Below are 23,673 nucleotides of genomic sequence, written 5' to 3' on the forward strand. Positions count from 1 at the left end.
GCACCGGGAGCCTTTAATGAGCTGCTTTAAACAGAACGTTCAAGGGGAATTTGGGTCTTTTCAGTGCTCAAGGATGAATTTCTGTCCTTGGGAACAGGAAAGTGGCTCAGGGGCCGCTCTGCAGGGGAATTCTGAGCAGGTGTGGGGGGAAAAAGAGGAATTTTGGGGTTAAAAGCAGCAGATTTGGGGGTTTTTGGAGTTTTGTGCTCTAGGAGGAGATGGGGATCCCTGCAGGAAGGTGAATTTCAGTGGTTTACATTGAAATGCTCGGATTTTTTAAATTTAAATACTAAAATAATACTAAATGCTATTTCTGTTCAATGTTGGCAGTGTTTAACTCAGGCGAAGCGAGAGAGGGGGAGAGGAAATCCAGCATCGAGTGGGGATTTTCTGTGGGGTTTTAAACAAACACAGAGTGGGAGGGGACAGGGAGGGGGACAGGGCTGGGGACAAGGGAGAGGGCCAGGGACACGGATGGGGACAGGGGACAAGGGACACGGATGGGGACAGGGGACAAGGGGCAGGGATGGGGACAGGGATGGGGAGACGAACAAGGGACAAGGACGGGGATGGGGACAGCAGATGGGGACAAGGACAGGGATGGGGACAGGGGTGACACCTGGCACAGGGAAAACAGCGCAGGACGGGGAGGAGAGGAAAGGCTGAGTGTGAGCAGGGGGGGTTATCACACTGGGTTATCACATCTGTGTTATCACACCCTGTTATCACACTGGGTTATCACACCCTGTTATCACACTGAGGTTATCATATCTGTGTTATCACACCTGTGTTATCACATCCGTATTATCACACCTGGGTTATCACACTGGGTTATCACACTGGGTTATCACACCTGGGTTATCACACCTGGGTTATCACACCTGTGTTATCACACTGGGTTATCACACTGGGTTATCACACCTGGGTTATCACACCTGGGTTATCACACCTGTGTTATCACACTGGGTTATCACACCCGGGTTATCACACTGGGTTATCACACCCGGGTTATCACACTGGGTTATCACACCTGGGTTATCACACCTGGGTTATCACACCTTGGTTATCACACCTGTGTTATCACACTGGGTTATCACACTGGGTTATCATATCTGTGTTATCACACCTGGGTTATCACACCCGGGTTATCTCACTCAGGTTATCCCACCAGGGGTGAGGGCGTTTGGGGGCACAGAGGGGATTTGGGGCACAGGGGGCTCCGGGGCACGGAGAACCCCAGGGATGCGAGCTCAGAGCTCCTGTCCCCGGTGGCCCCGAGCCCCTGTCCCGGCAGGTGGTGCTGCCGCCGCCGCGGATAAAGTCGGGAGAAGAAAAGCGGCCAAACGTGAGCGGGATGGGGCGGCGGGAGCGGGGAGGGACCGGGTAGGGAGCGGCAGGGAACGGGAGGAACCGGGCAGGGACCGGGCAGGAGCGGACCGGGAGAGGGCAGCGAAGAGCTCGGGCCGGCCGGGCTCGGGGGCAAGGCTCGGTGCGGGGGGAGGAACGGCTCGGAGCGGCACCGGCTCCATCCAGCCGCTCCCTGCCGGGCTGGAACGGAACGAGGGAGCCGCGGAGCAGCGGGCGGAGAAGCGCCGGGGCCGCTCCCGGTGCCACTCCCGGGGCCACTCCCGATCCTGGAGCCCCTCCCGGTGCCACTCCCGGTGCCGCTCCCTTTGCCGATCCCGGTGCCGGTGCTGATCCCGGAGCCCCTCCCGGAGCCCCTCCCGGTGCCGATCCCGGTGCCGGCTCCCGGTGCCGCTCCCGGTGCCGCGGAGCAGCAGCAGCTGCAGCAGCTGCAACGCTTCAAAGTGAAATTCCGGAGGAAATTTAAAGAGCATCCGGATCCGGAGAAAGACAGAAAGAAAGAGGAAGGGGAGAAGGAGGAGGAAGAGGAGGAAGAGGAGGCGGCGGCGGCGGGAGAGGAGCGGTGCCGGCGGCGATGGGGTGAGAGCCGCGGCCGCTGCTCTTGCCCTGCTTTTGTTATTCCTTTTGTTATTTCGTTATTCGTCGCTTCTGAGGCAGCGGGGACAGCAACTCGAGGGTTAAATCGCTTTTTTTTTTCCGCGCTGCCAGCTGGAAAGTTTCGCCTCGCCTTTTATTTTTGGGGCAGGGAAGCGGGGAAGGGCGAGTTGCTGCAAGTTCTCGAAATTAATTCCTGTGGAAGGGAAAGCTCCGGGATCTGCGGAACCCAAACCGGGAGGGCTGGAGCGGGGCTGTGCCCGAAAACTTTCCCGGAGTTCAAAATTCGGGATTTTTTGCGGCTCTGGATGCAGGAAAATGGATCCCGGTTGTGTTTGAGGGGTGGGAGCTGCTGGAAACTGCCCTGGGTTCACCGGGAGGGAAATTCTGCTGCGGGGGATTGGGATTTGGGATTTGGGAGTTTGAGATTTTGGTGTTTGGAATTTTGAGGTTTGGGATTTTGGGGTTTGGAATTTCAGTGTTGGAATTTTGAGGTTTGGGATTTGGGATTCGGCATTTTGGGGTTTGGGATTTCGGGATTTTGGGCTTTGAGATTTTGTTGTTTATTTTGAGGTTTGGGATTTTGGGGTTTGGGATTTCGGTATTGGAATTTTGAGGTTTGGGATTTTGGGGTTTGGGATTTCGTTGTTTGGAATTTTGAGGTTTGGGATTTCGGGATTTTGGGATTTGGGATTTCGGGATTTTGGGGTTTGGGATTTTGGGGTTTGAAATTCTGCTGCGGGGATGTGGTGCTGGGGTTGGGTGGATTTCAGTGGATTTTTGGTTAATTTTGGCGGATTTTGCCGAGGGACAGGAGCTCGGGCTGGGCTTTCATTGATGGCCCAGTTCTCTTTTCGGACCCGACGTTGTTGGAGTTTCTCGTGCAGCCGAGTCTGGAGGAATCCTGGCAGATCATTCCCTCCCAGCCTGGGGTTTGGGATAAATCACATTCCTGGGGGCTCCTTTTCCTTTTTTTAAAACATTTTTTTTAAATTTACCCTTCTCCTTTAAAAAAATTTTTCTGTTTTCCTTTTTAAAAAATTTCCCTTTTAATTTTTTAAAATTTTCTATTTTCCTTTTTTAAATTTTCCCTTTCCTTTTTTTTTTTTTAAATTTCCATAATTCTGAAATTCCATCAGAATTTCCATAACTCTGGCTACAAAGGAGATTTAAAAATCACCTTCAGGGAGCTGATTTTAGTTAAATTATTTTTAAAGCAATATATTAATATATTAAATCTCCATTTCTCTAATTCTCATTTTCCCATTTCTCTAATTCTCATTTTCCCATTTCTCTAATTCTCATTTTCCCATTTCTCTAATTCTCATTTTCTCATTGCTGGGTGGTTTTGTTTTTTTTCTGGGACGTTTCAAGAATTCCTGAGCTCCAGCCTGGCTCCGATTTTTTAAATTTTAATTGCTAAATGAAATTTTAAATTTTTGAAATTTTAAATTTTTTATCATTTTAATTCCGTGGTAGCGGTAGCAGTGTTTGTGTCCCAGAGCAGGAGAAGGAATGGGACACCCGGAGGCTCTGAAATTCCAGAAAAATCCATTTTTGGGGGGTTTTAAGGCTCCTGTGTGTGTGTGTGACCTTGCTGGGGCTGTCCCTGATCGGGAGCAGCTGCCCCGGGGATCTCCTGGGAATGGGGGAGAGCCGGATCCTGTTCCTGGAGCTGCTCCTCCCCAAGGTCACAGCCTGGGAACCCTCCTGGGGGGGGAAAAATCCTGATTTGGAACCCGAACCTTGCACCCAAAGCCCAAATCCTGCTTTGGAACCCGAACCTTGCACCCAAAGCCCAAATCCTGCTTTGGAACCCGAACCTTGCACCCAAAGCCCAAATCCTGCTTTGGAACACCCAACCAAACCCCAAATCCTGCTTTGGAACCCAAACTTTGTCCCCAAAGCCCCAAATCCTGCTTTGGAACCCAAACCTTGTCCCCAAAGCCCCAAATCCTGCTTTGGAACCCGAACCTTGCACCCCAAACCCCAAATCCTGATTTGGAACCAGAACCTTGCACCCAAAACCCCCAAACCTTTTGGACCCGAACCTTGCCCCAAACCCCAAATTATTTGGACCCAAACCCCAAATGCTTTGGAACCCGAACTTTGCACCCCAAAGCCCCAAATCCTGCTTTGGAACCCGAACCTTGCACCCCAAACCCCAAATCCTGCTTTGGAACCCGAACCTTGCACCCCAAAACCCCAAATCCTGCTTTGGAACCCAAACCTTGCACCCCAAACCCCAAATCCTGCTTTGGAACCCGAACCTTGCACCCAAAACCCCAAATCTTGATTTGGAACCTGAACCTTGCACCCAAACCCCAAATCCTGATTTGGAACCCAAACTTTGTCCCCAAACCCCCAAATCCTGATTTGGAACACGAACCTTGCACCCAAAGCCCCAAATCCTGATTTGGAACCCAAACTTTGTCCCCAAAGCCCCAAATCCTGATTTGGAACCCGAAACTTGCACCCCAAACCCCAAATCCTGCTTTGGAACCCAAATCTTGTACCCAAAGCCCCAAATCCTGATTTGGAACCCAAACCCCCAAATCCTGATTTGGAACCCGAACCCCAAATCCTGCTTTGGAACCCAAACCTTGCACCCAAAGCCCAAATCCTGCTTTGGAACCCCCCCAAATCCTGCTTTAGAACCCAAACCTTGCACCCCAAACCCCAAATCCTGCTTTGGAACCCAAACCTTGCACCCCAGAGCCCCAAACCCATCTTCCAAACTTTGTCCCCAAAGCCCTAAATCCTATTTTGGAATCCAGACTTTGTCCCCACAGCCCCAAATCCATCTTCCCAAAGCTCTAAATCCATCTTTGGAATGCAAACCTCGTCCCCAAAGCGCTTCTGCGGTTCAGCATCCAGGAGCCCCCTGGGCTAAACATCCAACTTCCAAATGTGTCCCCGAATCGTGGAAATCCTGTTGAATTGTGAAATATTCTGTTATGGTACCCCGGAGCCCCAAATGTATTTCTCAAAGCTCTAATATCCATGGGTTGAATTGTGAAATATTCTGGGTTAATGGAATACCCTGGGTTGAAATGTGGATATCCTGTTTTGGATATCCTGGGTATGGATATCTGATTGTTGTGGATATCCTGGGCTGTGGAATATCCTGAATTGAAATGTGGAATATCCTGAATTGTGGGATATCCTGATTGAATTGTGAAATATTCTGGGTTGTGGAGTATCCTGAATTGAAATGTGGAATATCCTGAATTTGGATATGGGCTGTGGAATATCCTGGGTTGTGGAATATCCTGGGTTGAATTGTGGAATATCCTGGGTTGAATTGTGAAATATTCTGGGTTGTGGAGTATCCTGACTTGAAATGTGGAATACCCTGAATTGTGGGATATCCTGGGCTTTGGAATATCCTGAATTGAGTTATGGAATATCCTGGGCTGTGGAATATCCTGAATGGGATCAGCCAAGCCCAGCTCCAGGCCCGGGACCAGGGCAGGGATCAGGGTCGGGGGTTCTCCTGCACCCCCAGAGGCTCTGCAGGGGCTGGAATTTGGGGGGAAGGCAGAGGGAAGGGGCTGGGGCTGAATTTATCAGCAGCACTGACAGCCAGACAGCCAGCCAGACAGATAGACAGCCAGACAGACAGATAGACAGGCAGACAGACAGATAGACAGGCAGCCAGCAGCTCCCGAGGCTGCTGAGGGGAGATAAAAGGAGAGCAGACAGACAGCCCTGGAGGAGGAGCAGGGCTGGGCTCCCAGCCCCTCTCTGTGCCCCAGTTCTGCCTTGGGCTGCTGGGCTCAGCCTGAGCGGCGCTGGGCTCTGCCCCGGCCCGGCCCGGCCTGGGGAGTGCTGGGGGATTCTTTCCCTCTGGGATTGCTGGGGGGATTCTTTCCCTCGGGAATTGCTGGGGGGATTCTTTCCCTCGGGGATTGCTGGGGGATTCTTTCCCTCGGGGATTGCTGGGGGGATTCTTTCCCTCGGGGAATTGCTGGGGGATTCTTTCCCTCGGGGATTGCTGGGGGATTCTTTCCCTCGGGGATTGCTGGGGGATTCTTTCCCTCTGGGAGTGCTGGGGGGATTCTTTCCCTCGGGAAGTGCTGGGGGATTCTTTCCCTCGGGGATTGCTGGGGGATTCTTTCCCTCGGGGAGTGCTGGGGGGGATTCTTTCCCTCGGGGATTGCTGGGGGATTCTTTCCCTCGGGGATTGCTGGGGAATTCTTTCCCTCGGGATTGGGGGGTTTTGGGATTTGCTGGGGCTGGGATTCTTTCCCTCTGGGATTGCTGGGGGATTCTTTCCCTCTGGGATTGCTGGGGGGATTCTTTCCCTCTGGGAGTGCTGGGGGATTCTTTCCCTCTGGGATTGCTGGGGGATTCTTTCCCTCGGGGTTGCTGGGGGATTCTTTCCCTCGGGGATTGCTGGGGGATTTTTTCCCTCGGGGATTGCTGGGGGGTTTTCTCTCCTCGTGGATTCCTGGGGGATTCTCCCTCCTCAGGGATTGCTGGGGATTTTCCCTCGGGGAGGGGAGGGAGAGCCTGGCTCAGCCCCAGGCTGGGCTCCCAGCTGACTCAGCATGGCCACAGGCCAGGGCTGGGCTCGTTCCTGTCCTGCTCACACTCATTTATTCCTGTCCTGTTTTCATTCCTGTCCTGCTCACACTCATTTATTCCTGTCCTGCTCACACTCATTCCTGTCCTGTTCTCATTCCTGTCCTGCTCACACTCATTTATTCCTGTCCTGCTCACACTCATTTATTCCTGTCCTGTTCTCATTCCTGTCCTGTTCTCATTCCTGTCCTGTTCTCACTCATTCCTGTCCTGTTCTCATTCCTGTCCTGTTCTCACTCATTCCTGTCCTGCTCACACTCATTCCTGTCCTGTTCTCACTCATTCCTGTCCTGTTCTCATTCCTGTCCTGCTCACACTCATTTATTCCTGTCCTGCTCACACTCATTTATTCCTGTCCTGTTCCCATCCCTGTCCCCCTCACCCGTCCCTGTCCTGCACACCCCGCTCAGGGAGAGGCCCCTGAGGGTGGCAGAGCAGAGCCCGGGCCAGGACACTCCAGGACAGCGGGGACAGCAAGGACAGCCCGTGTGACAGCCACGGCAGGACATGTGTGTGACACTGTGACAGGACAGGACAGCCCGAGTGACAGCCACGGCAGGACATGTGTGTGACACTGTGACAGGACAGGACAGCCCGAGTGACAGCCACGGCAGGACATGTGTGTGACACTGTGACAGGACAGGTTGTGTGACACTGTGGCAGGACAGCCCGTGTGACGCTGTGACAGGACAGCCTGTGTGACACTGTGGCAGGGCTGTACAGCCCGTGTGACACTGTGACAGGACAGCCCGTGTGACACTGTGACAGGCTGTACAGCCCGTGTGACACTGTGGCAGGACAGCCTGTGTGACACTGTGACAGGACAGCCCGTGTGACACTGTGGCAGGGCTGGCTCCTGTCCCTGCCAGCCCCTGGCACCTGCCGTGCCCGCTGCTCCCCCAGCACAGCCTGGTGCCAGTGCTGGCCCTGCTCGGTGCCATCGGTGCCATCGGTGCCATCTGTCCCTCCTGGCACGGGGCTGCCGTGCCCTGGCCCTGTGTCACCGTGTCCCCAGCTCTCCTCACCCTGCCCTGCCCAGAGCCACAACTGAGGGCGCAGATCACAAATCACAGATAACAAATCACAGATCACAGATCACAGATCACAGATAACAAATCACAGATAACAAATCACAGATAACAAATCACAGATAAGTAATCACAAATCACAGATAACAGATACCAAATCACAGATCACAAATAAGAAATCACAGATAACAGATCACAGATAACAAATCACAGGTCACAGATAAGTAATCACAGATCACAGATCGCAAACAAATCACAGATAAGAAATCACAAATAAGAAATCACAGATAACAAACATTCATTGGGACCTTCTCTGGATCCCTGGATCCTTCCCCGACATCATCCACTAAATTCAGGGATGCTTTTAAAGGATATCCACTAAATTCAGGGATGCTTTTAAAGGATACTCACTAAATTCAGGGATGCTTTTAAAGGATACCCACTAAATTCAGGGGTGCTTTTAAAGGATACTCACTAAATTCAGGGATGCTTTTAAAGGATACTCACTAAATTCAGGGATGCTTTTAAAGGATATCCACTAAATTCAGGGGTGCTTTTAAAGGATACCCACTAAAAGAATGGATGCTTTTAATGGATATCCAGTAAAAGGGGTGATTCTTTTAATGGATATTCACTAAATTAAGGGGTGTTTTTAAAGGATATTCACTAAATGAAGTGGTTCTTTTAAAGGATATTCCCTAAATTTAGGGGTGCTTTTAAGGATATTCTCTAACTGAAGGTGTTCTTTCAGTGGATATCCGCTAAAAGAAGTTGCAGCAACTCACAGCTCCTCACTTCCCTACCCTTAAAATAAAATGCAAGGCTGAACATTCCAGCACAGAACGTGTTAAAAACGCAGCATTTAACCCCTTCCCGCAGTGCAAATCCCCTCGTTCAGCGCAAATCCACCGGGACAAGTAATTTTTCAGCTCCCTGGGCTGTTGAATTCTGCCCTTCCCCCTGTGCTGGGAGCAGGGAAGGCCCTGGATCCCTTCCAGCGCCGCCAGATCTGTGTCCTGCCAGGCTTTGCTTCGCTCCTCCTCAGTGATCTGCCAAGGCCGGCCCGGGGGAGCGAGTGGTTTTATTCACACCTTGATTTATTCACCCTTCGGTCCCTGAGCCCTGAGCAGGGGAAGGGGAGTCGGCATTTCAGGGAGGGGGAACCCCCGAGCTGCTTCGGAAAGCTTGGTGGTGTTTGGGGAGCAGCTCCTGGGGCAGCTCAGCTCTGGTGTCACCCCCTGGGTGTCCCTCTGTCCTGTCCCTCTGTCCTGTCCCGCTGTCCTGTCCCGCTGTCCTCACCTGGCCCTTCTGCTGTGTTGTCCTGTCCCTCTGTCCTCACCTGGCCCTTCTGCTGGTTCAGGCTGGAGGTGATGGGAAGGGGCTGGGGTGGGATTCCCAGAGCGGCCGAGGCTGCCCCTGGACCCCTGGAGGTGCCCAAGGTTGGGGAAGGGAAACTCCAGAGAAAGCCTGGAGCTGATCCCAGAGCCTGGAAGGGCTCCAGGAGAGCTGGAGGGGGATTTGGGATGGAGGGACAGGGACACAGGGACAGGGACACAGGGACAGGACATGGATACAGCCCTATGGAGGGACAGGGACCCAGGGAATGGGGTCTGGATGGACAGGGACACAGGGACAGGGACACAGGGATGGGGTCTGGATGGACAGGGACACAGGGACAGGATAGACAGGGACACAGGGAATGGGGTCTGGATGGACAGGGACACAGGGACAGGATGAACAGGGACACAGGGACAGGGACACAGGGACAGGACCTGGATACAGCCCTATGGAGGGACAGGGACACAGGGACACAGGGACAGGATGGACAGGGACACAGGGAATGGGGTCTGGATGGACAGGGACACAGGGACAGGATGAACAGGGACAGGGACACAGGGATGGGGTCTGGATGGACAAGGACACAGGGACAGGGCTCCAGGATGGACAGGGACACAGGGACAGAGATCCTGGATGGACAGGGGCACAGGGATTGGGTCTGGAGGGACAGGGACATGGGACAGGGCTCCAGGACGGACAGGAGCCCAGGAACAGCTGCTGTGCCCGAGGAATGATCTCCCAGGAGGGTTTTCCATCAGGCAGCAGCACCACGTGGGCTTGGCTGGAAGCCCTGGAGCCTCCCAGGCCCCTGTGGCCCCTTCCCTGCTGCCAGGGGGGTTTGCTGCAGTTGCTCAGCTCACCCAGATACGCCCCACAACAGGGGAATAAACCTTGTTCAGCCATGAGGAGTCGCTGCGAACGAGCAGCTCTGTGAATTCTGGGGGTGCCTGGTTGTGCGGGGAGTAACAAATCACAAATAACGTTTGGGTTTTTTCCCTTGCCAGGGAATGAATCCCTGTGGAGGCAGCGCTGGGAAGGAGCCCCAGAGCAGCTGAGAGAGCCCTGAGGAGGAGCTGCTGGAGGAGGGGACACCCCACTAACCGCACGAGCCTCCTGCCCCTACTAACAAATGTCAACAACCCGGTAAAGTCCTGCCTCGCTCCTTTCCAAAACCAGCCCAGGGTTTGGGGCTTTAGGCGCAGAAATATCCATTTTTCCCCTGTGCCAAAGATAGGTCGTGATCCACGTGAAAACAGAGCCTGGGGAATTGGAATCTCACTCCAGAAATGCAGGCTGAGAGGAGGAGAAACCTGAGCCAGGGCTGGCAATGGGCTGGGAGGGGGAAGGAAATCAAATATTCCCTGCTGAGCTCTGGGGCTGGCCCTGGAGGGCTCCAGGGGTGTTGGGATTGATGGGACAGGCTGCTTGGAGTGGGCAGGGAGCAGCACACAGCAGGAATGTGCCTGTGCCTGTGCCTGGCAGCTGCCAGGGGGGCAAATCCCAAAAAACTCCCCTGGGTTTGGGTTCTGAGCCCTGGGTTCAGCCAGAGCCAGAGGAGCCCTGGAGCAGCTGGGCTGTTTTATCATGGAAAACACTCCTGAAATTTTCCTTTCCTTTCTTTCCCTTTCCCTTTCCCTTTCCCTTTCCCTTTCCTTTCCCTTTCCTTTCCCTTTCCCTTTCCCTTTCCCTTTCCCTTTCCCTTTCCTTTCCTTTCCTTTCCTCTTTCCTTTCCCTGGAACACCCTGGGGGCAGCATCCTGAACATTCCAACCCCAAATCCTTGACCTTAGGGGCAGCCTCCTGGGATATTCCAGCCCCAAACCTCACTGGGCTGGGGGCAGAGCCCTGCTCAGCACCTGGGACATTCCTGGCCCCAAACCCCGCTGGGCTGGGGGCTCCCTGAGCAGCTGCACTTCTGGGGGTGCAGAGTTTCCTTCCATGGCCGGGGGACCCACTTTGATCCTGGGACGTGCAGGATGTGCTTCCCTGGCGTGAGTCGGGGCAGGAAGAGCTGTGCTGGGGGCAGGGAGCTCTGTGTGCTCAATTCCTGCGTCTGTCTGTCCGTCTGCCTGTCCATGCATGAGCAATTCCTCCATCCATCCATCCATCCATCCATCCATCCATCCATCCATCCATCCATGAGTAGCACGCTCTGCAGAACCACGTCTGTAAACAACAGTTGTAGCCCCACATTTCCCTTCACAGAGAAAACCAAGGCACGATTCCTCCCAAGAATATTCCTGGGTTCCACGTTCTCTGAACCTCAGAGAAAGAAAACACAATTCTGATCTCATTTTCTGTGCCTGTGCCAAAGCAGAATGCAATGTGGGGATTGTTCACCCACAGTGATGGTGTTTGGGTTCCTTGGCCTGTCAGGAAATATCCCCACATTGCTCTGCACAGAGGAAAGCAAGGCACAGCTCTTCCCAAGAATATTTCTGGGTTCCACATCCTCTGAACCTCAGAGAATGATCAAAACAATTCTTATCACTTGCTGTGCCTGTGTTTGTGCGAAAGTAGAATGCAATGTGGGGATTGTTGGTGGTTTGGCTCCTTGGCCTGTCAGGGCCAGGTGTGCAGCCCCACATTTCACAGAGAAAAGCAAGGCACAATTCTTCCCACGAATATTCTGATCTCATTTTCCGTGCCTGTTTTTGTGCCACAGCAGAATGCAATGTGGGGATTGCTCGCCCACAGGGATGGGTTTGGCTCCCTGGCCTGTCAGGCCCAGGTCTGTGTGTGTGTGTGTGTGTCAGGACTGCCAGGACAGTCACGAGATTCTGGGCAGGGTGCGCAGGGTTCAGTGCTGGGCAGATTCCGTTTAGATGCAATGCGATGCAGTGTAATGTAGTATAATAAATAATTAATTAGCCTTCTGATAAGATGGAGTCAGGCGCATCACTCCTCCCTATCACGGGGATTGCCCTGTTTCGATAAAGAGTTACAGAAAGAGAGGTAACAATTGTTGGAATTCTTTCCTCTGAGTTTCCCACAGCTGCCCGGGGTTTTCCTGGGAGGACCATGGTTCAGGGGATCTGTAATGATTGCACAATCCCCTCTGTGTCCCTGGAGGGGCTGGCTGGCACTGGCAGCAGCAGCAGGGGCGGCCAGGACAGAGGGGAGGGAGCGAGGCAGGAAATCGCTGCGCTTCCCCCTTCCCTCAGCTTCCCTCACGCCGAGTCGCCGAGACCAAAAATCACAGACCGCTCTGAAACGTGTGACCGCGCTGCGCGAGGCATTTTGCCTTCTATCCATTTCCCAAAATAATACATTTGCATCACCCCAGCCCCTCCCGTCCCTGCTCTGCGTTAAAATGAGGTTATCAGTCCTTCACACGTGGGCAGGTCTTCTCTCTAATTGGGTCAGTGGTCTCTAACTGGGTCAGGGATGAAGTCAGGAAGGTCTTCCTCAGGTCTCTGTGGCCCTCTGGCACCATCCAAGCCCCCCTGCTTTGTGATGGATTAACAGAGTCCAGGTGCTGGGCATAGTTCTGCTGGTTCCAATGATTTAATGCTTCACTTGCTCCACTTCCTTCTGCAAATGAGCTCACAATGTAACAATTAGCTTTAGATTGTTATTTCTACAACAGATTTAAGCATCTAATAATCGCTAACCTATCACTGGTGTGTCTAAACTTTAATGGGAATTGGTTCTGACCCTCAGCTGAAATCTTAACCCTATAAAATCATGATTCAACAGCCCTGGTACATCTAACTTCAGTGGGAATCGGTTCTGACCTGAAATACTGACCCTATAAAATCAGGATTCCAATATGAATTGGTTCTGACCCTCAGCTGAAATCCTGACCCTATAAAATCAGGATTCAAAGTCGTGTTCTTCTGCTGGTTTATCTAACTTCCACGGGAATTGGTTCTGACCTGAAATCCTGACCCTATAAAATCAGGATTCCAATATGAATTGGTTCTGACCCTCAGCTCAAATCCTAACCCTATAAAATCACAGTTAACAGCCCTGTTCTACAATAATGCTTTCAATTTAAGCATCTGATAATCACTAACCTATCATTGGAGTATCTAACTTCAACATGAATTGCTTCTGACCTGAAATCCCAACCCTATAAAATAATTATTCTAATATGAATTGGCTCTGACTCTCAGCTGAAATTTTAACCCTATAAAATCAGGATTCAAATCCCCGTTCTCCTGCTGGTGTTTCTAACTTCAATGTGAATTGGTTCTGACCTGAAATCCTAACCCTATAAAATCAGGATTTCAATATGAATTGGCTCTGATGCCCAGCTGAAATCCTGATCCTATAAAATCATGATTCCAATATGAATTGGCTCTGGCCCTCAGCTGAAATTTTAACCCTACAAAGTCATGATTCCAATATGAATTAGTTCTGACCCTCAGCTGAAATCCTGACCCTATGAAATCAGGATTCAAAGCCCTGTTCTCCTGCTGGTGTATCTAATTTCAATGTGAATTGGTTCTGACCTGAAATCCTAACCCTATAAAATCAGGATTTCAATATGAATTGGCTCTGACCCTCAGCTGAAATTTTAACCCTATAAAATCATGATTCAAAGTCCTTTTCTCCTGTTGGTGTATCTAACTTCAATATGAATTGGCTCTGACCCTCAGCTGAAATTTTAACCCTATAAAATCATGATTCCATATGAATTGGCTCTGACCCTCAGCTGAAATTTTAACCCTATAAAATCATGGTTCCAATATTAATTAGTTCTGACCCCCAGCTGAAATCCTGCCCCTATAAAATCAGGATTCCAATATGAATTGGCTCTGACCCCCAGCTGAAATTTTAACCCTATAAATCATGATTCCATATGAATTGGGTCTGACCCCCAGCTGAAATCCTGACCCTATAAAACCACGATTAACAGCCCTGTTCTCCATCCCTGCAGGGAGCAGCCCATCTTCAGCACCAGGGCCCACGTGTTCCAGATCGACCCAGCCACCAAGAGGAACTGGATCCCAGCCAGCAAACACGCCCTGACCGTCTCCTACTTCTACGATGCCACCCGCAGCGTCTACAGGATCATCAGCGTGGGGGGCACCAAGGTGGGCGCTGCCCAGCAGCTGTGCCCCCTAAAAACCAGCTGTGTCCCCTAAAAAATGGCCGTGTCCTTAAAATAGCAGCTGTGTCCCTAAAACCGGCTGTGCTCCTAAAAAATGGCTGTGTCCCTAAAACACAGCTGTGTCCCTAAAAAAGCAGCTGATTCTCTGATTGGTTCCCCAATTCCCTGTTTGATTCCCTGATTCCCTGGTTCCCTGATTGATCCCCTGACTCCCATATCAATTCCCTGATTGATCCCCTGACTGATCCCTTGATCAATTCCCTGATTGATCCCTTGACTCCTTGAGTGGTCCCCTGACTGATTCCCTGATCAAGTCCCTGACTGATCCCCTGACTGATCCCCTGATCAATTCCCTGACTGATCCCCTGACTCCCTGACTGATTCCCTGATTGATCCCATGACTCCCATATCAATTCCCTGACTGATCCCCTGACTCCTCGAGTAATCCCCCGACTGATTCCCTGATCAATTCCCTGACTGATTCCCTGACTGATTCCCTGATTGATCCCCTGACTCCCTGCTCAATTCCCTGATTGATTCCCTGATTGACCCCCTGACTCCTTGAGTGATCCCCTGATCAATTCCCTGATCAAGTCCCTGATTGATTCCCTGATTGATTCCCTGATTGATTCCCTGATTGATCCCCTGATTGATCCCCTGATTCCCTGCTCGATTCCCTGACCAATGATTCCCCGATCAATCCCCTGATCAATCCCCTGATCAGTTCCCTGATCAACGCCCCGCTGTCCCCTGCCCAGGCCATCATCAACAGCACCATCACCCCCAACATGACGTTCACCAAGACCTCGCAGAAGTTCGGGCAGTGGGCTGACAGCAGGGCCAACACCGTCTACGGGCTGGGCTTCGCCTCCGAGCAGCACCTGAGCCAGGTGAGCCCAGGAACCTGGGGAGACCTGGGGAACCTGGGGAGACCTGGGGAACCTGGGGAACCTGTGCCAGGTGAGCTCAGGAACCTGGGGAGACCTGGGGAACCTGTGCCAGGTGGGCCCAGGGACCTGGAAACCTGGGAAAACCTGTGCCAGGTGAGCTCAGGAACCTGGGGAGACCTGGGGAACCTGTGCCAGGTGAGCCCAGGAACTTGGGGAACCTGGGGAACCTGTGCCAGGTGAGCCCAGGAACTTGGGGAACCTGGGGAACCTGTGCCAGGTGAGCTCAGGGACCCCCCTGGAAAAACCCCTCCAGAAGATCCCCAGGCACCTGCCGAGGTGCTGTTCTCACCGGGCTGGAATGGAATTCGAGGTGCCAAGGTTCCACAAACAGCTTTGGAGTTGTGTTTGCAGAGGGGTTTGGGTACCACGAATGGAGCTGGGGCTGCTTCTGTGCTGAACCCACGGCCCCGAGTGCCAAACTCTATTAAATCCCTGAATTTTGGTGTTGGACAGAAATTCAGGAGTGTTTTAAACGAGGCTGCGGGCAGAGCATCATTATATATTTATTTAAATATAATTTCTATTACCTTACCCTGCTGGCCCCCAGCCCCGGGGTGACTCTTCCCTTCCCCTGCAGTTTGCAGAGAAGTTCCAGGAGGTGAAGGAGGCAGCTCGTGTGGCCAGGGAGAAATGCCAGGACAAAACTGAGCTCACCAACCCTGCCCTGAGCATCCCTTCCCACCAGGTGAGGCTGGGGAATGGGGAGAAAAGGGGAGGAAAAGGGGAAAACGCTCCCCGTGCTGCTGCCCTGCTGTCCCTCTGTCACCTGCACAGCCCCCTCCAGCACTGACCCCGCGCAGCCAGGCTGGGTTGGTGGCCCCAGGGCCAGCCCAGAGGGTGGTGACCCTGCTGGAGGTGCCCACCTGTCCCTGTCCTTGCTCCAGGTGCTGCCCAGCCCCATCATCACCTGTCCCTGTCCTTCCTCCCAGCCCCACCATCATCACCTGTCCTTCCTCCCAGCCCCACCTGTCCCTGTCCTTCCTCCCAGCTCCATCATCATCACCTGTCCTTCCTCCCAGCCCCACCTGTCCCTGTCCTTCCTCCCAGCTCCATCGTCACCTTTCCCTGTCCTTCCTCCCAGCTCCATCACCACCTGTCCCTGTCCTTCCTCCCAGCCCCACCATCATCACCTGTCCTTCCTCCCAGCCCCATCATCACCTGTCCCTGTCCTTCCTCCCAGCCCCATCACCACCTGTCCTTGCCCCCAGGTGCTGCCCAGCCCCATCATCAGCTCCAACGGGCCCGGGGAGGACAAGCTGTTCCGCAGCCAGAGCGCGGATGTGGAGATCAGCACCGAGAAGGAGAGGCTGAAGAAGATGCTCTCCGAGGGGTGAGGCTGCTCTGAGCCCCGAGCTCTCCCCTCTGGCAGGGCTGGGCGCTCGGTTTTGTCATCTCAGATAATTCTGATCCGTTCTGCACTTTTCATTCTCTGTGTGCTGCTCAAAGCCTTGGCTGGATTCACAGAATCAATCACAGATTCAATCTCAGAATCCCAGAATCAATCACAGAGAATCACAGAGAAATATTTTCCTAAAAAAAAATCCATTCTCTTTTCCCAGCAGGGAGTGGTTCCAGGTGGGAAATCTGCTCAGGCAGGTGGGGAGGAGGATGCTCAGTGCCTGCAGGGCCCTGGGCTGGTGCCAGCCATGCCCAGACCAGGATCCTGTGACCCCAGGAGATGTTCACACTTCTGTTTGTGTTAATTCCCCTGGCGACTCCAGCACAGCCCCGGCTGCTTCCTCTCTTTGTCTCTCCAAAAGACTTTGGGGCTGGATTCTGCCCTGTGGCTCCTGCCGAGCTCCCAGCTGAACACTTGGAGAATTTTTAAATCAAAAGCAAGGAGTCCTGGGCTTTATTCAAAGCCAACTCTGCTCTAATGTGGATTTTTGGAACCGGATTCACAATCTGCAGTTCACAGGAGCCCCTTTAGAGTACCCAGACCTCCCCATCCCATCAATCCCAGAGTGGTTTGTGCAGGCCCAAAAGCCAAATATTAAAGGGAAAAATAATGGAGGGGGGCATTCAGAACTGGTGGAAACCCAGGGCACAGGGAATATTTCTCTGGGGTGCCCTGACCCCCAGGGCAGCACTGACTCTGACCCTCATCCATGGAGAAAGTTTCCCAGACTTCAAGACAGACTGGAATCCGCATCAAAAGCGTGAAATGGATTATAGATAGTGGTGTAGGTGTGTCACTGGGTGAGAAATTGAGGTTTTGGGATTTTTGGTGTGTTGTGGATGGAAGGGAGATGGAGGGCACAGGGTGTCATGCTGGGTTTCTTCTTCATGCTGCTTCTCCATGGGTTTGGATGGCATTTTGTAATCGGGCAGAAAAGTCCCCATTGCATCTCTGTGGGATCAGTTATTGGGTGAAAAGGGAAAATAATCCGGGTGTCAGCTCTTAATTAGATAGTTCAGCCTTGAAAGCCCTGGTAACAAGAGACCGTTGGCCATTTGAAAGAAGCGATGGGCGTTTTCCACAGTAAATACCTGCACAGAGCCGTACCTCACGCACGTTTCCCGCCCTGTCCCCAGCTCGGTGAGCGAGGTGCAGTGGGAGGCCGAGTTCTTCAGCCTGCAGGACAACAACTCCAAGCTGGTGGCGGCGCTGCACGAGGCCAACGCCAGCGTGGAGCAGTGGAAGAAGGAGCTGGCGGCGTACCAGGAGGAGACGGAGGCGCTGCGCCAGCGGGTGAGCGCGGCAGGGACGGGGACACGGCTCAGGGAGCGGGGATTGGCATGGCTGAGGGACAGCACCCTCCCTCCCTTGGGAGGGACAGCATCCCGCTCTGGGATTCCCTTGGCATTCCCTCAGGGTTCCCTGGGGTTGATTCCCAGCACCCATCCCTCAGGATTCCCTTGGAATTCCCTCAGAATTACCTCAGGATTCCTGGGGCTGATTCCCAACATCCCTCCCTCAGGATTCCCTTGGGATCCCCTGGGGTTGATTCCCAGCACCCATCCCTCAGGATTCCGTGGTGGTGTTATTCCCAACGTCCCTCCCTCAGAATTACCTCAGGATTCCCTGGGGCTGATTCCCAACATCCCTCCCTCAGGATTCCCTTGGGATCCCCAATATCCACCCCTCAGGATTCCCTCAGGATTCCCTGGTGTTATTCCCAATATCCCTCCCTCTTGGATTCCCTCAAGATTCTCTCAGGATTTCATGAGGATTCCCAACATCCACTCCTCAGGATTCTCTCGGGATTCCCTCAGGGTTCCCTGGTGTTATTCCCCATATCCCTTCCTCAGGATTCCCTCAGGATTTCATGAGGATTCCCAACATCCACGCCTCAGGATTCCCTCAGGATTCCCTCAGGCTTCCCTGGTGTTATTCCCAATATCCCTCCCTCAGGATTCCCTCAAGATTCTCTGGTGTTATTCCCAATATCCCTTCCTCAGGATTCTCTCAGGATTCCCTCAGGATTCTCTCAGGATTCCCTGGTGTTATTCCCAACATCCCTCCCTCAGGATTCCCTCAGGATTCCCTGATGTTATTCCCAACATCCACCCCTCAGGATTCTCTCGGGATTCCCTCAGGATTCTCTCAGGATTTCATGAGGATTCCCAACATCCACCCCCCAAGATTCCCTGGTGTTATTCCCAACATCCCTCCCTCAGGATTCCCTCAGGATCCCCGGGCCTTGGCAGAAGGAGCCATAACTCAGTGAGACACCTCCACCCTTGTCCCTAAACCAGCATTCTGGCGGGTTCTGGCGCCCGCCCTGGCCCTGACGCTGCAGGACCGGCTCCCGGCCCGGGTGAGCTCCCTGGAGCTGCGCGCAGGGCTCAGAGCAGCCCCAGCAAGAGCAGAACCATTTCAAACATGAATCCTGCTCATGAATAATCCAAGGCGCCGAGCTGCGTTTCCCAGGGGAGTTCTCCTGGGCAAAGCCTTCCAGCTCAGCTCTGCAGCAGCTCCAGAGCTTCTGGAGATCTCCAAATGGAGCTGGAGGGGCTCAGGGGCTGGGTGTGAGCCAGCCCAGCCATGCTGGAGTGCACAACCCCTGCAGAAAGCACAGGCACAATCTCTAAAGTTGGTTTTGGTTTTTTGTTTTTGAGCACAAAATGGTTTTTTTTAACCACAAAATGGGCGCAATCCCATTTTGGAATTGTTTTCCTCCCAGCACCAAGCAGGAGCTGCCAGGTGAAAGCCAGGTGGGTTTGCAGGGAGGCCAGAGCATGGCAGTGAATTATTGATGGATCAGGGAATTCCTGAGGGAATGATTTCACCCTGCAGTGAATTATTGAGGGATCAGGGAATTCCTGAGGGGATGGTTTCACCTCACAGTGAATTATTGAGGGATCAGGGAATTCCTGAGGGAATGATTTCACCCTGCAGTGAATTATTGAGGGGTCAGGGAATTCCTGAGGGAATGGTTTCACATTCCAGTGAATTATTGAGGGATCAGGGAATTTGAGGGAATGGTTTCACCCTGCAGTGAATTATTGAGAGATCAGGATTCCTGAGGGAATTTTCACCTCACAGTGAATTACTGAGGGTAGGCTGAGGGAATGGTTCACCACAGTGTGGGTCAGGATTCCTGAGGGATGGTTTCACCTCACAGTGAATTATTGAGGGATCAGGGAATTCCTGAGGGGATGGTTTCACCTCACAGTGAATTATTGATGGATCAGGGAATTCCTGAGGGAATGATTTCACCTCACAGTGAATTATTGAGGGATCAGGGAATTCCTGAGGGAATGGTTTCACCTCACAGTGAATTATTGATGGATCAGGGAATTCCTGAGGGAATGATTTCACCCTGCAGTGAATTATTGAGGGATCAGGGAATTCCTGAGGGAATGGTTTCACCTCACAGTGAATTACTGAGGGATCAGGGAATTCCTGAGGGAATGATTTCACCCTGCAGTGAATTACTGAGGGATCAGGGAATTCCTGAGGGAATGGTTTCACCCTCACAGTGAATTATTGAGGGATCAGGGAATTCCTGAGGGAATGGTTTCACCCTGCAGTGAATTATTGGGGGATCAGGGAATTCCTGAGGGGATGGTTTCACCCTGCAGGTGGCAGAGCTGGAGGCTCAGGGCACCCCGGATTCCTCCAGTGACAACAACAAGGAGGAGCTGAGCCAGAGCCTGGAGGAGCTGGAGCTGCTGCTCAAGGCCAAGGATGAGGTGAGGCTGGCAGCCCCCAAAACCTGTGTGACCCCAAAACCTGTCAGGCCCCCCCAAAACCTGCCAGATACCCCAAATGTGTCAGAACCCCCAGCTATCAGAGCTCTGAGGGACAGGGATGTGCTGGGGTGGAGAGGCTCAGGATCTTGGCAGCTCAGAATTCCCAGAATCACAGAATTCACAGAATTCACAGAATCACCGAATTCACAGAATCACAGAATTCCCAGAATTCACAGAATTCACAGAACTCACAGAATTCCACAGAATTCCCAGAATCACGGAATTCACAGAATCACAGAATCACAGAATTCACAGGATCACAGAATTCACAGAACTCACAGAATTCACAGAAATCACAGAATCACCAGGTTGGAAGAGACCTCCAATAGTAAAATACTCATATTTCACACTAACACGCATAATAGTCACTTCAGTATTTGCAAAAATATTAGCAAAAAGCCAATCATAAACACTAGCATAACACGTATAATATTCACTTTAATATTTTCAAAAAGCCAATAACAAAACACATATTTTTCACGCTAACACATATAATATTCACTTTAATATTTGCAAAAGGCCAATAACAAAACACACATTTTTCATGCTAACACATATAATATTCACTTTAATATTTGCAAAAAGCCAACCATAAAACCCACATTTTTCCCCAGGAGATCCAGCTGCTGAAGAGCCAGAGGTGCGGCCGCTGGGAGGCTGAGGGTGAGCGCGAGGAGACGCTGCAGAAGCTGCAGGTAAAGCTGGAGGTGGCACCTGAGCTGCAGGTAAAGCTGGAGGTGGCACCTGAGCTGCGGGTAAAGCTGGAGGTGGCACCTGAGCTGTAGGTAAAGCTGGAGGTGGCACCTGAGCTGCAGGTAAAGGTGGAGGTGGCACCTTGGGGACACCCTTGCTTTGCCCAGGCTGTGATGGAGCCAATCCCAGCAGGCTGGGAAGGATCCAGGGTGGGATCCTGGGTGGGATCCTGGGTGGGATCCCCACCTGGGGAGGCTCCAGTGCCCATCCCACCAGGCTGGAGAGGATCCAGTGCCCAGCCTCCACACACGAGGGATCCAGGGCCAGTCCCACCAGGCTGGAGGGGATCCAGGGCCAGTCCCACCAGGTGGAGAGCATTCAGAGCCAGTCCCACCAACCTGGGCAGGCTGGCCAAGAAGGACCCAGAGCAGCTCCAGGGCCAATCCCACCAGGCTGGGGAGGATCCAGAACCAACCCCACCAACCTGGAGAAGATCCAGAGCAGCTCCAGTGCCACCCACAACACGCAACAACCAGGGAGCCAGGCCCAGCATGGAGGCCCAGAGCGCGGGCCAGCCGCAGGCCGGGGATCCCTGAGGGCACAGCTGCCCTCGCACAGCCTCGCCCCGCGGGCAGGGCTGGGCACAGAGCTCCCCCCCGGTGACCCAGGGCAGGGGCGCCGCTCAGGAAGGGCCCTGGGGTGGCACTCTGGGCCGCGAGCAGTCCGTCAGTCCGTCTGTCTGTCTGTCCCTGCAGGAGCTGGAGGCCCGGAACGCGGAGCTGGAGCAGCGGCTGCAGCTGGCGGAGCAGAGCCTGGCAGAGAGCCTGGCGCAGAGGGACAGGGCGCACCGCGAGGTCACCAGGGTGGCCGAGATCATGGATGTGAAGATCTTCGAGCTCAGCGAGCTCAGGCAGGGCCTGGCCAAGCTGGTGGAGAGCAACTGAGCAGCAGCAGCAGCAGCAGAGAGCCCTGGAGAGGGGCACCTCAGCTGGGGCTGGGCACCACCCACAGGTCCTGGGGGCACCGAGGGGTCTTCTGGGCACCAAGAGCTCCTTTGGGCACCTCAGCTGGGGCTGGGCACCACTCAGAGATCCTGAGGGCACCGAGAGCTCCTCTGGGCACCTCAGCTGGGGCTGGGCACCATCCACAGGTTCTGAGGGCACCACCCAGAGATCCTGAGGGCACCAACAGCTCCTGCGGGCACTGAGGGCTTCTGTGGGCACCACCAAGAGATCCTCTGGGCACTGAGGGATCCCGTTGGCACCAAGAGCTCCTGTGGGCACCACCAAGAGCTCCTGTGGGCACTGAGAGATCCTTTGGACACCAAGAGAGCTCCTGTGGGCACCAAGAGATTCTTTGGACACCGAGATGTCCTGTGGGCACCACCGCGATCTCCTTGTGGGCACGCAGCAGCCTCAGCCCTGTCCGGGCAGGATTTGCCACCCACCAGCAGCTGCGTGGCCAGAGCGGGCACCAGGCCGGGCACTCCCTGCCCAGGGAGCCCCAGAGCAGGGCACAGAGCTCCTGCACCTCTCAAGGGACCTCCTGAACCCCCAAATCCTCTCCAGGGAGCACCTGAGCTCCCAAATCCTCTCCAGGAGCACCTGAACCTCTCCAGGGAGCTCCTGAACCCCCAAATCTTCTCCAGGGAGCACCCTGAACCCCTGAACCTTTGCCAGGAGAACCTGAACCCCTAAATCCTCTCCAAGGAGTACCTAAAGGTCCCCTCCAGGGAGAACCTGAGCTCCCAAATCTCCTCCAGGGAGCACCTCAAGCCCCAAACCTTCGCCAGGGAGAACCTGAGCCCCCAAATCCTCTTCAGGGAGCACCTGAACCCCCGAGACCTTCGCCAGGGAGCACCTGAACCCCCAAATCCTCTCCAAGGAGCACCCAAAGTCCTCAAATCCTCTCCAGGGAGAACCTGAGCTCCCAAATCTCCTCCAGGGAGCACCTCAAGCCCCAAACCCTCTCCAGGGAGAACCTGAGCTCCCAAATCCTCTTCAGGGAGAACCTGAACCCCCAAATCCTCTCCAGGGAGCACCTGAACCCCCAGATCTTCTCCAAGGAGTACCCAAAGTCCTCAAATCCTCTCCAGGGAGCTCCTGGACCCCTGAACCTTCTCCAGGAGCACCTGAACCTCCAAATCCTCTCCAGGGAGCTCCTGAACCCCCCAATTCTCTCCAGGGAGCCCCTGAGCCCCAGCCCAGCTCTCTGGCCCTGCCCAGAGGTGCCAGCTGTGCCCAGAGGTGCCAGCTGTGCCCACGCCACCCCTCTGCCCCCCAGGTTTTTACATTTTCTAAGGAGAAGGGCCCGAGCCCTTCGGGGGTTGATTTTTCTGTAGTTATTTTTTTTTTTAGGAACCGTTTGCCTTCTGCAGCTCCTGGAGCCGGGCACAGCCAGGACTGAGCCTCCTCTTCCTCTTCCTCCCTGCTGGGCGTTCCCAGCTCCCCCGGGGGAGCAGAGAGGGAGGAAAATTCTGGAAAATTCTGGATTTCCCCAGAGGAAATTCTGCAGTTTCACAGCTTGGATGAGCTGAACACGGAGGATTTGAGGACTGCTGGAAATTTGGGGCTGGGCACGGGGAATTTGGGGCACCAAGCTGCTGGGTTGGCACCTCTGAGGTTGATTGAAATTAAATGGAGCAAATCTCAGCTGCTTTTGGGGTTTTGTTTCTTTTTTCGGTTCTTTTAAGCAGCCCCCAGGGATGCCCTGGGGTGTGTGGGAAGGAGATGGCACAGTCTGGAAGTTTCTGGAAAATTCTGGATTTCCCCAGAGGAAATTCTGCATTTCACAGCCTGGATGAGCTGGACACGGAGGATTTGAGGACTTGGGGCTGAGCACGGGGAATTTGGGACAAGGGA

At 53.4% G+C, this 23,673-nt stretch overlaps 1 protein-coding gene across 4 annotated transcripts; it reads left to right on the forward strand.

Annotated features, from left to right (window-relative positions):
• Positions 1 to 1,866: 1,866 nt before the first annotated feature.
• Positions 1,867 to 22,526, forward strand: HOMER3 (homer scaffold protein 3). 4 transcript variants are annotated; one of them, XM_030966880.1, is made up of 10 exons: positions 1,867 to 1,944; positions 9,917 to 10,055; positions 13,797 to 13,953; positions 14,729 to 14,860; positions 15,498 to 15,605; positions 16,129 to 16,250; positions 17,456 to 17,612; positions 19,949 to 20,059; positions 20,734 to 20,814; positions 21,568 to 22,526. In XM_030966880.1, exons 2-10 carry the CDS (start codon positions 10,042 to 10,044, stop codon positions 21,754 to 21,756), a joined length of 1,071 nt encoding a protein of 356 aa, XP_030822740.1. In that variant the 5' UTR covers positions 1,867 to 1,944; positions 9,917 to 10,041; the 3' UTR covers positions 21,757 to 22,526. The 4 variants fall into 4 exon arrangements, with proteins under 4 accessions (XP_030822740.1, XP_030822743.1, XP_030822741.1 ...); XM_030966881.1 differs by lacking the exon at positions 1,867 to 1,944 and adding an exon at positions 2,162 to 2,301; XM_030966882.1 differs by lacking the exon at positions 1,867 to 1,944 and adding an exon at positions 2,168 to 2,287.
• The last annotated feature ends 1,147 nt before the right edge of the window (positions 22,527 to 23,673 follow it).

This window comes from Camarhynchus parvulus, chromosome 28 (assembly GCF_901933205.1).
Source record: "Camarhynchus parvulus chromosome 28, STF_HiC, whole genome shotgun sequence".
In the NCBI taxonomy this organism is placed as follows: Eukaryota; Metazoa; Chordata; class Aves; order Passeriformes; family Thraupidae; genus Camarhynchus; species Camarhynchus parvulus.